General features: G+C 43.5%; 1 protein-coding gene and 1 long non-coding RNA gene across 3 annotated transcripts in view; one reads left to right on the top strand and one right to left on the bottom strand.

The window, feature by feature from the left end:
• The window catches only part of adcy3a (adenylate cyclase 3a), a 98,382-nt gene that overhangs the window by 23,219 nt on the left and 57,824 nt on the right, over nt 1-17,339 (top strand). For both annotated transcript variants that reach the window (XM_084027205.1, XM_084027204.1), the window contains exons 5-10: nt 525-636; nt 1,780-1,907; nt 3,071-3,229; nt 13,734-13,899; nt 14,203-14,322; nt 16,920-17,062. In XM_084027205.1, the coding sequence (XP_083883331.1) occupies nt 525-636; nt 1,780-1,907; nt 3,071-3,229; nt 13,734-13,899; nt 14,203-14,322; nt 16,920-17,062 (828 nt within the window). The remainder of the gene's footprint in view (nt 1-524; nt 637-1,779; nt 1,908-3,070; nt 3,230-13,733; nt 13,900-14,202; nt 14,323-16,919; nt 17,063-17,339) is intronic.
• LOC311024702 lies at nt 6,454-7,501 on the bottom strand. The gene is made up of 3 exons (XR_014598320.1): nt 7,049-7,501; nt 6,862-6,957; nt 6,454-6,651 (listed from the first exon to the last, which is right to left on the bottom strand). It is a non-coding gene; the product is annotated as an uncharacterized lncRNA (long non-coding RNA).

The raw sequence follows: 17,339 nt of genomic DNA, 5'->3' as shown, positions 1-17,339 counted from the left end.
TCACATTTACACTAAACCTTCTCATGTAAGTCTTCAGTTCAGATATCTCTCATCAAGAGGTACAAAATTTCCATCACAGCAGAGGTTTCTCCTGTCTTCATCAGTGTATCAATGTATACTTTAGTAGCGCTCCGCCTTCCCGTTCACCGACATTCATGTTGAAACCGTGTTAAAACCCTCTGGAGACCGTTACGTCTTTGGGTTTAGGGAACTCAAAGTGGTGTTTATTTGAACAAAAAATTACTGCATTACTCTACTAAAAGACATTACAAATCTCACACTCATATCCACCAGTCGCCCCTCCACAGTAAAGATATGGTCACTTCAGTTCTCTGGTTGCCAAATCCAAGATAGTGACGGCCAAAATGCAGAACTCCACAAACCGATGAAGTAATCAGCTGGTAATATACACCAACAAATAGTAACAATATGACCTGTTGAAATATTGACAATGTGCATAGAGGATACTGTTTATGGAGTGTAGCAGTTCTAATGTGCCATCTTATGTGTTTGCTTTGTTACAGCATTTTGTTTGCAGACATCGTTGGCTTCACACAGCTGTCATCATCCTGCAGCGCTCAGGAGCTCGTCAAACTGCTAAATGAGCTCTTTGCTCGTTTTGACAAACTGGCTGAAGTGAGTTTCACACTGTTACATCATATCACATCATTATCAACATTATATCAAAATTCCATTAAATTATCAAATATTCCATAATAGACCATTTTGGAGTGGACGTCACTTTTACATCACTGTAGTTGTCGGTGCATTGTTGAGGCAGAAACAAGTTGAAGCAGGCAATATCTTCTTGTGCTGTAGATGTTGGAACAGGAATGCACAAAACGATGATCTTGATGAATAGAATACTGTTGTAGAAGCAAAATGCAGGCGTTTATGGTTGCAAGCCATTGAATGACTGGATCAATTACATCTTCGTGAATTCTTCATTTCAGATCAGTTTTCCTCTGTTTATCACACACAACGATAAACCCATTTTGGTGTTTACTAATGGTAAATGTGCATGTGCATAGTCAGCATAATGGGATATAAAAACTATATTACACAGTACACTAATATTCATACCAGAAATTCCTGTATATTATTAAATATAACACCTTTAAGTTCGATATCGGAACACGAAGAGTTAATGGACACAGCTTTGTTTCTCGTTTAGCCAACACTTAACTTTTGTTGTAAAAAGACTTATATCAGGAATTAATTTGATTTCATTTGGCAATATGTTCCAGGGTTGACAGCCCCTAACAGAGAAAGCTGTCCAAAAGACTGTCTACCACTGTCTTTTCTACAGTCCTGTTTACCATTATTCATCATATCATCATATCAAATAAAGAACATAACATACACATCAGAAGCATTGAAGTGCTGCATAAACTGCTGCCTGTCACCAAAATTTGTCTGGAGAACCTGTTTACAACTCTGGATCCTTTGTAAGTGGGCCAGAACTACAATGTAACAATGGATCATTTTTTTGTGTGAGCAACCTAAAGCTCTACCACTGTGCTCATGAAGCTCATGCTTGAAGTGATGAGCAACTAATCAGTGTTTGTTTGCCACAGCAAATTAATGGAATGCAGGGGAAAACCTATTGTGCACATGTCTGGCCGGTATCCAATCCGCTAAAGTCAATAACTGTGCCCATCAAAATCCAGTAGACCGGATCTGTGCATCTCTAAAATAGTTTCTCCCATTCCTTAATTTCTGTAACTGGACAAGGACGTAGAATCCCAGTCTCTCTCTAAACATTATCTGCCCCATCAGAAATATCACCAGCTCAGGATCAAGATCCTGGGAGACTGCTACTACTGTATCTGTGGGCTGCCGGACTTCAGGGAGGACCATGCTGCCTGCTCCATCATGATGGGTCTGGCCATGGTGGAGGCCATTTCGTGAGTACTGGGATGATGGGGGTCAGATACATTTCCATGTGATGTGGTGGGCTCGTCATTTGGTCCCCAGTGTGGGATTGATTGGCCTGGTATTGACTCTCTGTGGACCAGATCTGTGAACAATGAGAGGTCATTGAGCTCAAATGGATTGTGATGCAACACTTTGGTCAGGCTCCAGACACGAGTGCATGAGTGGATTGACTTTAGTTTTTGGGCCCCAATAAAGATACACTATATTGCCTAAAGTATTCGCTCACCTGCCTTGACTCTCATATGAACTTAAGTGACATCCCATTCTTAATCCATAGGGTTTAATATGACGTTGGTCCACCCTTTGCAGCTATAACAGCTTCAACTCTTCTGGAAGGCTTTCCACAAGGTTTAGGAGTGTGTTTATGGGACTTATTGACCATTCTTCCAGAAGCGTATTTGTATTTGCCAGTCAAGTTCATCCACACCAAACTCTCTCATCCATGTCTTTATGGACCTTGCTTTGTGCACTGGTGCACAGTCATGTTGGAACAGGAAGGGGCCATCCCCGAACTGTACCCACAAAGTTTGGAGCATGGAATTGTCAAACATCTCTTGGTATGCTGAAGCATTCAGAGTTCCTTTCACTGGAACTAAGGGACCTAGCCCAGCTCCTGAAAACCCCCCCCCCACACCATAATCCCCCTCCACCAAACTTTACAAGTGGCACAATGCAGTCAGACAAGTACCGTTGTCCTGGCAACCGCTAAACCCAGACTCGTCCATCAGATTGCCAGATGGAGAAGCGTGATTCGTCCCTCCAGAGAACGCGTCTCCACTGCTCTAAAGTCCAGATTTATGATTCATAATATTGCCCCGATTATTATCCAAATATGCTTTAAATGCCACTAAAACATTCTGGAATTACTTCACATTTTATTTTGAAACAAATATTTGAATTGCATCACAGATAGGATGCCACTTTTTATGGAACATCCATTTTAGTAAAACACAAACAATTTTAAATAAGGTTTATCATTAATCTCCCTGCAATAAATACAATATTTTTTTATCCAGATCTTTATCGTCCCATCCTTAGTGGTTCCGTGGTCATCAGCGAACATAGAAGAGAGCTTGATAGGTGATTGGAACAACGACACATTTCATGTGGTTTGTCTTTAAACCAACCACAGGTACGTTCGAGAGAAGACCCAGACGGATGTTGACATGCGGGTTGGAGTTCACAGTGGCACTGTCCTGGGGGGGGTGCTGGGTCAGAAACGCTGGCAGTACGATGTCTGGTCCACAGATGTCACTGTGGCCAACAAAATGGAGGCTGGAGGGATACCAGGGTAGGACACAAAGCCCCACATTTTTAAACAATGTTTATGTTGTTATAAAATCTTTAAAATTATGTCGATGTTACTTTGATTTGCAGCTGTGGCTTTTTAAAACAACTTTCAAGTTGAGCTTATTTATATTTGCCTCTTGTCGCATTATCCTCCTTGCTGTAAATTCTGTAAATTTTCCTACTGTGGGACCAATAAAGGATCATCTTAACCCCTTACTTATCTTTGCTGAAAAAAATTAATAATTGCTTCTATGTCTTTATATCAAAATCAAACGTTTTTCTTCCTTGAAAACATATTACCTGTGCTTATATCAGTAAGTAGCAACCAATTAACCAATTTCAACCAATAATATGATCAATCAATCAATCTGAGCTAGAGAAGGTGCTGATCAACGTTATGTCCCGCCTGCTGTTTCACTCAGAAATACATCACCACACCATAAGAGACAACTATGAGGATTGACAGTATTATAAATATTCATATAATATCATTTAATAATCCATCAATAATAATGGGGCAACTAACATCCCACAGGCAAACCTAGACGACAGCTACGGTGAGTCTGATGTCATCAACCAGGGGGCCAGGGCATATCCTCCATCTCCTGATAAAAGTAGTCATTATGGGAATAGAGCCCAGTGCTGCTGGACTTTATAACGAATGACTATGTTATAGATGTGTAACTGAGCCCTGCGTCTCCCGCTGCACCTCATTCAAGGCGCAGACCCACATAACTGTTTAATAATATACAGGAATTAATGTGTTAGTGAAGTGTTTTATTTTAAAAGGCCATAATGCTTTGTAATAAAATGAAAATAATAATTATAAAAAATATAATTGTAATTTCAATCCTACAGTATTCTGCAACTGTAGAACAGAAGAAAACGCAATAACCAATTATTTTACACTCACGTCGCCACTCATATGTGTGTAAGTTTGCTTTTAAATTGTCGTAGGATTTGTTCTTACCTAAGAAGAACAAATTAATTATGAAATTATGTTTCAGCTCCACTTTAATATGCAGTGAAATATAAAAAGGAAAATTCCTGTGTGCACTCTCTTCCGAGAGAGCTGCAGGTTTTAATGCCACTTTGCTTGTGTGGATGGATGGATGGACGGATGGATGGATGGATGACTGGTTGAATGGATGGATGGATGAATAGATGGATGGATGGATGACTGGATGGATAGATGGATAATAATAATAATAATAATAGCTTTGATTTATATAGCTCCTTTCACAAAAAAGAATAAAAAAACAAACAGAATACAAACTGGCAAACAAGACAAACTGAGACAGGTGGGAGGGTTTGTGTAGGTTGAAGGCTGTGGTGTCTAGATGGTGTTTGAGGAGTTTTTGGAATGTGCGTAGCTGATGAGGCATGGGGAGGGCGTTTCAGATGGTGGGGGCTGTCACACTGAACGCTCTGTCTCCAAAAGTACGGAGTCTGGTGTTGGGGAAGGAGAGCAGGCCAGTGTCTGAGGATCAGAGACGAGATGGGGCGTACGGAACAAGGAGGTCAGAGAGAGAGGTAATGGAGGGATATGTAGGTGAGAAGGAGGGTTTTGTATTTTATGTAGGAGTTGATTGGAAGCCAGTTGAGATGGATGGGGGTCAGGGTGATATGTTGCAAAGGCTTGGTGCGAGTGAGAACCCTGGCGGCAGAGTTTTTGGAGCCTGTTCAGGGTTTTGGTGGGAAACCCCAGAAAGGACTCCATTGCAGTAATCCAGATGGGAGGTGATGAAGGCGTGGATGAGGGTTTCTGCCATGGGGTCAGAGAGGGATGGCTGGAGTCTGGAAATGTTTCGGAGGTGAAAGAAGGCAGATTTGGTGATTGACTTGATGAGGGATTGGGAGGAAAGGATGGAGTCCAGGATGACGCCAAGGTTGTGGACTCCGGACTCCGGAATAGCTTTTGTATGTTTTCAGAGTGCTTTTGCAAACTTGTGTTGTCTTATCAGAATGTTGATGGCAACAGTGCTTTATCTGGCCTGCTTATGGCTCACGATTGCTGGTTTATGGCACAAAAAAAGGACTATTTTCACAACCGGCACAGCCATTTACCTCCACGCCAGGTAGGCTCGCCTACTCACGGGACTACCTGTTGGAGCTGAGCTGCCTTCTGCCGCAGCCAGCGGAGGCATCGATTTTCGCAGCAGGGGTTGTAGCTGATTCCGTGGTCTGTCCAGGGACCATGGTCTCTGGCACGGACCAGTGGTCACAACCACTAGGGGCACTAAAGACACTGGTCCTGACCAGCTCCTCAGTGGTCGCGACCAGTAGCTCTGTGGCACGGACCAGCTGGTCTCTGGCACGGCCAGTGGTCAAAACCACTAGGGGCGCTAAAGATACTGGTCCTGACCAGCTCCTCAGTGATCTGCCCTGTGGTCCCTGTGGTCTGTGAAGCAGCTTTAGTATTTTCTCCCCTTTCCAGTCATTTTGGCAGCACTGTTAGCTGGATAAATGTCAGAGATCATAATCTTTTGTCTATAAAATACACTATATCAGAATTATTATGATTAATATTGTTATTATTGATTATGAAGATCCATGTGGTCGGGACCAGCTGGTCTCTGGCACAGCCAGTGGACACAACCACTAGGGGCGCTAAAGACACTGGTCTGTCTTGTGGTCCTTGTCATCTGCTCTGTGTTCAGAGTGTTCTTTGGAGTAGTTATTGTACATTTAATACACCTCCCTTTTCTCATTGTGTTGGCAACACTGTGCTGAATAAATGTAAAAATAAATACAAATAATTCTTTTGTCTGACAAATATTTTTACTATTAATAGAAATCATAATAGAATAGAAATAACTTTATTGTCCCTAAGGGGAAATTTGCCTTGGGCACAGTGCTATAATTTGTTGCTTCACAGAAACAACAGACACAAAAAACAATTATAAAAACATCTCAAAATATGGAACACACTACATTTTAACAGTTTAGTTGTTCAACAGCTTGATTGAAGTCAGGACAAATGATAACTTCAGTCTGGCACATGGAGTCTTCTTCCTGATGGCAAAGTAACAATGATTAAATTATTAGTCGTAGTTGTAGGACTACTACTATCGATTATGCAGGTTTGTGTCTTCCTGACTGGTTTAAACTTTACCAATGTGTTGCATTTTAGCTTGTCACATTACCCTTTGTATCAAATCTTGATCTAGAAACTAATGTCAAATAAATGTAGTGGAGGAAAAAAAATGTAGAGTTGAGTGACAAAGCAACAGCAAATGGAAATACAAAAATGTAAAAGTTTAATTAAAAATGCAACTTAAGTAGCCTACAGTACAGTAACAAAAGTAAGAGTTGAATTTTCTTGATTGATCCAGCACCTGTTCACTCAATGATCGTTCCAAGGATTTTTTCTGCATAGAATCTGGAAAAACCCTCCAATCTCACCAGGATGTCAATTGTGGTCTGCATAAAAGAAAACATTTTAGTTCAGGACAACATAGGGGGAAAAAACAAACAAACAAGAGGACACATTACCAGCTTCATTAATGTTAAATTAACAGATGTTATTACAGTATATGTATGGGTGATCAAGTAACAGTAAGCTACATTCTGTTAGAATGGTGACATTAATGGATACCTTTATGTCTTTGTTCAACTAAAATTGGAACATACCTCTGGCACCATGACATCAATGATGAAGTCAATGTTTGGGAGGAGGCTGTAATCCAACGACAACGTTGGCTTTATCACATCAATGAGGTCATTCATCTGTCGGACATAGTAAGGGTAAATAAACATTTATTCATACACTGACAAAATTACCACTTTTAAGAAATTACTTTAAAAAAATATTACTTACGTGTTTCTCATTGAAACATGTTGGCTTTCCGTTAAGGATTGTTTTCAGGGCACGGTGTCCCCAGGGTTTTGCCAAAGGAACATCCTGTTGGATTTCCTCTCCCCACTGTCCAGCATTTCTTTCAATTCCTTTAAGAATGACATCTGTTAAGAACACTGGTTTGACATTTACTGTTTATAAATTTCAGTTAGGCTATAGTCAAAGACACACAGGATGGCTCAAATCTAAAAAGAGTCTAATCACGTAAGCATATCTCGACGAATAACAATGAAAACATAATAAAAGTCAAAGATTACTTACACAGATTGTTGGAATGGGCCTGGGAATCCAAGTGAATAGATATCCAAGACCATATTTGCTCTTCGTGGATTTAGAATGAGCATATGGCATATGATCAATATGATCACACCTGGCATCAAAATTGGAAATTGCTCCTGATTGGCCAGGAACTTCATCACCAACCGTTTCCTTCATTTCATTGGTTAAGAGGCAGTGATCATGCAGCCATGGCATGATCGAAAAACCAACTGAAAATTAATCTTCAGTTCTCTCCAATAAGGAGTTAGGCTAAGTGGTCCTGATCGATTGACACGGACCTGCATAATTAAAAGTACTACTCATACAACTACGACTAATAATAATAATTTAATCATTGTTATTATGTTTTCTATTAATAAAAGTGATCAATAACATTGGATAGACAAATGATTATGGCTTCTCACATTTAGGCTATTCTGCTAACACAGTGAGAAAAGGGAAGAGTTGTATTAAAAATAAATACAAACAAACAAACACTTCACAGATCACTCAGCTGGTCCAAACAACAGAACAGATCACAGAGCAGCTGCTCATGACCACTGTGCCACTGGTCAGGACCAATGTCTTTAGCGCCCCTAGTGGTTGTGACCACTGGTCCATGCCAGAGACCAGCTGGTCCTGACCACACGGATCTTCATAATCAATAATAATAACAATATTAATCATAATCATTCTGATATAGTGTATTTTATAGACAAAACATTTATCCAGCTAACAGTGCTGCCACAATGACTGGAAAGGGGAGAAAATACTAAAGCTGCTTCACAGACCACAGGGACCACAGGGCAGATCACTGAAGAGCTGGTCAGGACCAGTATCTTTAGCGCCTGTAGTGGTTGTGACCACTGGCCTTGCCAGAGACCAGCTGGTCCGTGCCACAGAGCTACTGGTCGCGACCACTGAGGAGCTGGTCAGGACCAGTGTCTTTAGTGCCCCTAGTGGTTGTGACCACTGGTCCGTGCCAGAGACCATGGTCCCTGGACAGACCACGGAATTGGCTACAACCCCTTCTCGATTTTCGTTGTGAACATACCTCCGGAGCTACTTCGGGGACACAAGCGAAATCGGATACGAAGGAAACAAGGCTCCAGAGGAGGAATACGGAACAGGCTGAGGAGGAGAGGTAGCCGGCTACCTTTACCTGCAATAACACTGTTGAATGTGTGATCGCTACGGAACAAGACCAATGAACTGCACACACTCATCAGATCTGATCTGGATTACCGGCAAACCAGTCTCTTCTGTTTCACAGAGACATGGCTCTCTGAGGATGCAGACTTTCAGCTGGACGGATTTAACATCATTCACTTTGACAGGGACGCAGCGAAAACACGGAAGTCGATTGGGGGCGGGCTCTGCATGGCTGTCAACAGTAAGTGGGCAACAAACGTCACAGTTAGAGAGATGGAGAGCCGCAAACACTACGAATTAATGACTGTGTCCTTTAGACCACATTATCTTCCCAGAGAATTCTCTCAGATCACAGTGATTTTAGTATATGTACCGGGGCCTGATTTTAACCTAGATGCTGAGCACATTGCTGGCAGCTATAACAGAGCTGTCAATCAGTCTGGAGAGCAGCCAGTGTTTTTATTGGGGGACTTTAACAGGTGTAACATCACCACACACCTGCCCAACCTTAAGCAATATGTCACAACTCCCACTAGATTACAGAACACACTGGACTTGTGCTATGGCAACATTCCCAATGCATACATATCAAAATCCCGCCCACCCCTCGGCCACTCTGACCACAGTGTCATCCTTCTACTGCCAAGATACAGGTCACAACTGAAAACAGGAGAACCCATCACAAGATCCATCAGGGTCTGGACTTAAGTCACAGCTGAAACACCAAGGGGTTGTTTTGAGCTGACAGACTGGGATTTATTTTTCAATGACTGTGGTGGTGATTTTAACAGACTAACAGACGTACTGACGTCATATATTTTATTTTGTGAGGACTCTGTCACTCCCTACAAAACAATAACTATTCACCCAAACAATAAAAGGTGGATCACCAAGGACATGAAAATCTGCCTGGTCCAGAAGAGGAAAGCTTTTCAGCAGGGTGACAGGCTCAGAGTGAGGGAACTGGAGAAGGAGTTTAGGAGGAAAGCCAAGCTGGCTAAGATCAACTAAAAGAACAGGGTGGAGTAGAAATTGACATCTGGGAATGCAAAGGAGGCATGGCAGGGCCTTAACATCATGATGGGCAGAGCCCCCAAATCTGCTGTGGTGGACTGTTCAGATGCCGCCTCCTTCGCAGAGCAGTTAAACAGCTTCTTCACCCGGTTCAACAGTACCAGCACACCAAACACCTGGATCTCTACAACCCCCAGCCCTCCACTCCCAGCACTCACTGTTGATGATCAGCTTGTGACTTCCATCCTGCGCCGAGTCACCCCAAACAAGGCTGCTGGCCCCGACAGGCTCAGAGGCAGGGTACTCAAAGAGTGCCACACTCAGCTGGTTCTCACCAGGCTCTTTCAGCTCCTTCTGGACTCTGGCTGTACCCCCAATCAGTGGAAGGAATCAACCATAATTCCCATCCCCAAAAAGGCACACGCTCGGAACCTGCAAGACTACAGGCCTGTGGCCCTAACATCTGTCCTGTGCAAATGTATGGAGAGAGTGGTGAGTGACCTGTTGCGGAACATAGTGTCAGACAAACTGGATCCACTTCAGTTTGCTTACAAGGCAAAACGGGGTGTTGAGGATGCAAGTCTGACATTTTTAGATTCTGTAACTGAACATCTGGACTCTGTACAACCACACACCAGGATTGTATTCATGGATTTTTCTTCTGCTTTTAATACTGTACTGGCACCCTGCTACACCACCTCTCTGACCTTCAGGTCCACTACACACTGATTTTATGGATTAGGAACTTTTTACAAAACAGACCACAACAGGTGCTTTTTAATGGTTTTAAATCCAGTACATTGATTTTAAACACAGGGCTCCCCAAGGTCTGTCTCCCATTCTCTTCTCTATAGATACGAATAACATCTCTTGTAGTGGAGAAGGAATGACACTGCTGAAATACGCAGACGACATGGCCTTGGTGGCCCACCTGACCGACACCCATGCTCTGTCCCGATACCAACAGACAGTCAACAACCTGGTCCAGATGTTCACAGAAAACTGTCTGGAGCTGAATATCTCCAAAACCAAGGAGTTGTGCTGCGGGGCCAGAGGGAAAACCCCACCAGCCCTGTTCCAGCCCCTTAGTGTCCAGGATCAGCTGGTGGAGCAGGTTGAAGCCTTTAAATATCTGGGGACAGAAGTGGACACAGCTCTGTCCTTCACACAGCACACTGACTCTGTGTACAAAAAGGCACAACAGCGCCTCCACCTGCTGAGGAAACTCAGGGCTTTTGAAGTCAGCAGCAATATTTTAACACAGGTCAATCATTGAATCAATTCTCACCTTCAATATTTCATCCTGGTACAATTTACTCACCACAAAACATAAAACAAAACTCTCCCGCATTGTGAATCAAGCCAGCAAAATAACTGGTTCACCCCAAACCCCCCCTATCTGAACTCAGCTGAAATCAGTGATGAGGACCCCTCACACCCACTCCATCCACTTCATCTTACTGCCATCAGGTAGGCGCTATAGAGTACCGCTGGCCCACAAGAACATTTATAAGAAATTGTTTGTTCCCTCCGCCATAACAGCTCTGAACAGTATGAAATAGGAACTGTGGCCTGTTGCTGTCCTTTTGAATGTGTCTTTTATTTATTTATTTATTTATGTGTTCAACTGTATGTTTGACTTATGTGAAATGCATGTGCCTGTCCAAGAGGAATTTCTGCCACCATTTTTGAGGCAGACAATAAAGATCTATCTATCTATCTATCTATCTATCTATCTATCTATCTATCTATCTATCTATCTATCTATCTATCTATCTATCTATCAAGATGGAGTATCCGTCAATGTTAAGGAGGAGATCACCAACTTGACATGAGACCATGTTGGCGGATAATCTGAATGGATTTGAATTCCACGCCATCTCTGTCACCCTTCCTTTCAAGCTCAACATCATAGTGATCTATCGCCCACCCGGTCCTCTCCGTGACTTTTTAGATGAGATGGATGCCCTCCTAAGCTGCTCCCCTGATGATGGCACACCACTTGTCGTCCTCTGTGACTTCAACATCCACCCGGGAAAGCTTCACTCATCTGAATTAATTGACTTCTTCTCCACATTTGACCTCAAACTCTCCCCCTCTCCACCCACCCGCCTGGCCGGGAACCAACTTGACCTTGTCTTTGCAAGATCCTGTGGCATCTCCGCATTCTCTGTTACCCCGCTCACCGTGTCCGACCACCACTTTGTGACTTTCTCCCTCCCCATGAAGTCCACCACATAACTCCCCTCTACGCCTTGAACTGTCACCAGCCACCGCAACCTGAAATCCCGCTCTCTACTCAACTGTTCTTTTCTCACTACCATCCACAGAACAATTCTCCTTCATGCCTACTGAGGAAGCCTCCTCCATCCTGATGTCCTCACTCTCCTCTTCTTTGGACACTCTCTGTCCCCCACCTCACGACCAGCGCAATCATCTCCCTCCCCTCCCTTGTTGTCCGAACATCTGCGAACCAACAGATCAATGTTGCGAACGGCAGAGAGAAAATGGAAGAAATCGGGCCAGTATGAGGACCTTGCTCACTACCATTACCTCCTCTCTGACTTCACCTCAACTGTTTCGGCAGCTAAATCTGCCTTCTACCTGGCAAAGATCAACTCTTCTGCCTCCAACCCCAGGAAAATCTTCTCCAATGTTCTCCTACCTCCTCACCCCTCCTACCCCTCCCCCTCCTTCCTCCCTCACTGCTGATATCTTTGCAACTTACTTTACCTAGAAAGTAAATGACATCAGCTCCTCATTCACTCCTATAACCTCACATAAAACATCTCCACAAACTCACAGCTCTGATGGCCTTACCAGCTTTAGCCCTCTCACCTCTGAAGACGTTCACACACTTGTTACATCTAACCGTGCCACCACCTGCTCCTTTGACCCGATTCCCTCCTCTCTTCTCCAAGACATCTCACACGACATCTTGCCATTCCTCACCACCCTGATAAACTCCTCCCTCACCTCAGGTGTCATTCCAGCGGCTTTTAAGACAGCTACAGTGAAGCCCCTCCTAAAAAGCCCACCCTAGACGCTGCTGACATCCAAAGCTACAGACCTGTATCTCTTCTTTCATTCCTCTCTAAAACCCTGGAACGTGCCACCTACAACCAACTGTCATCCTATCTCTCACAGAACAACCTCCTTGACCCTAATCAATCAGGATTCAGGACTGCTCACTCAACTGAGACGGCCCTCCTCACAGTGACTGTGTCCCTGCGAGACGCCAGAGCCTGACAAATCGCACCTTTCAGGTCACATGGAATGGCTCTATGTCAAAACCCTGTTCTCTGGACACGGGTGTCCCTCAAGGCTCAGTATTAGGACCGCTTCTCACTATACACCAGATCACTAGGCTCTGTAATCACATCACATGGATTCTCCTACCATTGTTACGCAGATGACACCCAGCTATTCCTCTCATTTCCCCCAACCTCTTGACACTCAAATTGCAACTCGCATCTCAGAATGTCTGGCAGACATCTCTGTCTGGACAACTGCACATCACTTCAAGCTTAACCTGAATAAAACCGAACAGGCTGGGGGGGAGTGGGAGTTGCAGAGGGTAACAGACTGTTTCCTGTTAGAGAGGTATGATTGGAACCAGGAGAGAAATGTTGCGGTGATACCTAAGTGGTGAGACAGGCGGTTAAGGAGGATAGGATGGGAGATATTGTCGAAGGCTGCAGAGAATCGAGAAGAATAATTAAACTGATGAGTCCGGAGTCGGCAGCGATGAGAAAAGCATTTGTGATTTTGATGAGGTCTCTGTGCTGTGGTGTACTCTGAATCCAGATTCAAGTGGTTCGTAGTGCTCTCAAACAATCAAATACAATAAATAAAATACAATAACATTAAATACAGTACAATAAGGTAAAACCTTAGCATACAAATTGCAAGATGATGATGACCAAAATGCCGAACTCGAGGCTTCAGAACCGTAGTCCACAAACGAATGTGTCCACTTTTTAAATCCAATGGCTGGATCTCCGAGCCACAGCTGCCGTAGAATATTGTATACTGTTTTAGGTCACCAGAGTGACTGAATGCATTCAGTTACACTCGGATCGCATTTTGATGATCACATTGATGAGGAAGTGACAGTGTTGTTAAGGACTATTTTAGCTCCCAGAAGTCTACAAAAGCCATGGGTAGATCACGGTAGTTGGCAATTAAATGCATTGTGTAACCTTTGACCCCTCTGGACCAGTCGCGTCCACATCTCACAGAGCACCATGGAATGCCTTCATGGCGAGTTTGATGTGGAACCGGGGAACGGAGGTGACCGCTGTGACTACCTGAGAGAGAGGGGCATCGAGACCTACCTGGTGGTGGTTCCTAAAGGACCTGTAGGGAAGAATGGCATCAGTGGTGTGGTGAGTCAAACCTCCCACACACTCAATGCAAATAGATGACAATTTAAATGTTTGTCTCATATTCAGTCAGCTGATGTACATGTAAAGATGATAGTTGCATTTAAAATCATATCTTAATACTTTATGTTAATCAAAGCTAGATTTGAATATCATTTCAGAAAATAACTTTGCAGCACAACGTTGTCGCCGCTCGGGCCCTAATGAAACACTGTGATGTCCAGAGTTCAAAATACATGTTGAGGAATGTAAAAATGTTTCTTATGAATTACTAATATTACTTCCTGTTAACTTGTTTCACATTAGAAGTTATCTGTTACGTCTTCCAATGGAAACTCCCCGCTGCTTATCAACACCACGGAGTGTAACGGCAGTGTTAACACAGGCTGCACCACACCGGAGGACCCAGAAGAACTGGATACAAGGGTAACCAAGAAACCATGTCCACATTCTGTAGCAACAACTATAAAGCAGCACAATTCAAAATTATAAGACTTTGTTGGGTTTATGTTGTGTACTAGGGGAATTAAAGGGATAGTTCAGAATTTTGGACATAAGACCTATTTTCCAAGTGAGCCGGTGTGTTCGAGACGTTTTCAAGAAATTTCATTCAGTTCTTCTAGTTGCAGAGTTCGCTTATGCTATGGCTAGGGCAAGTCAATCGTTCTTAGCTAGACAGGCATTAAAAACAGTCTTGCCCACTCCACAGTGCACCCGAGGCAAATCCATTGTAACGGCAGACTATCGTCTGATAGAATGTTTGAAATAAAACCAACCTTGCATTTTTAAGGATTTATGTCTCAGCAGCAGCAGCGTGTCATACTTCCTAGTAGGCTATGGCAGCGGCGAATTGATATCACCTAACACTTATAAGTTACCGGTTCTATAGTAGTAGTTTCAATAGTTTGTTTACCTGCTGTCATTGCTACAGACGCAGAGTAGCCTGCAGTGCTAGTTTCTTCAATCTCACAGAAATGGACACTTTTGGAGAATATACTTGACTTTTTTCCACCCAAACCCAACCGTACCTGTACGAGCCTGAATATACAGAGGAAGAATTGCGGGAGAGGGATGCTCAAAGGGCAGAACGTGAACGAGCGTCTGTGGAGACCGAGATAGCCCCCGCTGGAGCTGAGAACCGGGACTGAACAAACTGAGACTGGTGGTGCCAGGAGGGAATCCCCCGCAACGCGTCCGAGGGTTTACGGTTCTATGGACGGAGCAGGGGTCCGGCTTTGCGGTGCGTAATTGTGGCTTTGCGCGGCCGTGAGCTGCCTGGTGTTTGAGTGAGCTCCGAGGGCTTTTCAGACAGCCTTGGGAGTATAAGTGCCGACAGTTTGGCCTGGTTCGATTGCCTATTTACGGGCAGTATTTCGGGCTGCACGTCTTAGAGTTTTGAGTCCGACGGAGCAAAGTAAAATTCCGCTGCTGCTGAGAAACTAGTCCCTCAAAAATTGGATGATTCATGCGATGCAAGGTTTATTTTTGTTTCAAATATTATTCTATTAATGTTAAAATAATTACCCGATGTTTTAGAACTGGGGGAAGGAGATCGGAGTCAGCTCAAGGTCCAAACAGGGATTTAATCTTGATCAAGAGGAGAATTCACAGAGCAACATGCTGGTCTGTTACAATGTGTAGACTCGTCGTGCTGTGAGACAAACATGATATTTATCCATCTTCTTGTGGGTGTGTTTTCACTCAGTTCACAGGGATGGAAGTCGTAAACTCAAATGTTTAACTAAACCTTGCATGGGTCGCAAACCCCACCTGGGTCATAAACCACACCTATGTCGCAAAACACACACGGGTTGCAAAACACACACAAATGGCCACAGGCCACAGGTCACAGGACACATTTACATTCACACCAACCCTTCTCATGTGTAAGTCTACAGTTCAGATATCTCTCATCAAGAAGTACAAAATTTCCATATCAATTAACACAGATATGTACATCGACAGTCTAGTGTTTTAATGGATTTGCCTCGGGTGCACTGTGGAATGGGCAAGACTGTTTTTAATGCTTGTCTAGCTAAGAACCATTGACTTGCGCTAGCCATAGCATAAGCGAACTCAGCAACTAGAAGAACTGAATGACATTTCTTGAAAACGTCTCCAGACGTCTCGAACACACCGGCTCACTTGGAAAATAGGTCTTATGTCCAAAATTCTGAACTATCCCTTTAAGGCTTGATGGAAACATGAGATTTTAACCCCAGGCGATCATGAGCATTCAGAGCAAATGGAAATCTGGCGTCCAGGTTTCTTGCTGATGAATAAAGTGTTTGAACAGACTAGCTGACTGACATGGCACTTATATAATAGTAGTGTGTTCACACGTTCACACAAACAGTCAGATCAGTTGTTTATTCCGTCATTCGTGCTATACTCAACAGAGAGGAGGCGGAGCTTCCCTCCATGTACCCATCATCCATGTTCCCTCCATCACGGCTTAAATCACCACTATTGCTGCTTTGTACATGTTGATTTGCCAGATCCACCAGGAACCAGACCCGGTCCTGTCTAAGTTCATGACATCATCCAGAGCTGCTCGGTGGATTTCACCAAGCTGGATTCACTGGATCTAGCAAGACACATGTCAGCTGGTTTACAACACCTTGAGGAACCCAGAATAAACTATTTTGCTGCGATTTAATATCAATAACCAGATGAAAAGTATGCTGAAATAACTCCATAATGATGGTGATCAGTTAAAGTATGTCCACATAGTCTGATCTGGTTTGGTCTCTGGACTAATGTGAGCTGCTATCGTAGACCTCTGGGGGACTACAGACACAGTAGAGGAAGTTTGTTGTCCTCCAGTTAGAATTCAGTAGGACAATCTCAAAGCTGAGAGGCTTTAGAGACACAGAGTCACAAGGATTTCTTGATGGAGTTTTTATATATTCAACTTGTGTGAATACGTGAATGTTTGGTGTTGGTTATGGGCACAGCATGAGATGTATAAATAGAACCTTTGGGTCTTTCATTTTCCATTTTTTTCTGTTGTTTGACTGAAGGTGGTGAATCCATCCTTCCCTAACCCTCGGAGACGGCTGCGGCTGCGGGACCTGGCCGAAAGGGTGATTGATGCTCAGGAAAACGAACAGGAGCTCAACAAACTGCTGAACGAAGCCCTGCTGGAGAGGGAGACGGTCCAAGCGTACGTTAAGCACTACTACTAATTTCTGTCATGTTAGAAGCTTGCTCATTTACTGTCCTGTTAGTCAGTCATGACACATTGATAATTACACAAATAGGTGAGACCACTGTGGAAAGTATTGGTCACTTATGCATCACACACAGCTAATCTCTCTCTTTGTAATTGAAACCCTCCACTATATTGAGAGTTACACATGTTGGATCATATAGATCATTTGCTAGTTTTCCTACCAATAAAAAGAGCTTGGTTTGGAATCGTTTGATCCTAGTGCTGATTC

Source organism: Eutrigla gurnardus (assembly GCF_963514095.1).
Source record: "Eutrigla gurnardus genome assembly, chromosome: 14".
NCBI lineage: Eukaryota > Metazoa > Chordata > Actinopteri > Perciformes > Triglidae > Eutrigla > Eutrigla gurnardus.
Note: the sequence above shows the minus strand (reverse complement) of the source record. Positions and strands in the feature narration are given on the sequence as shown.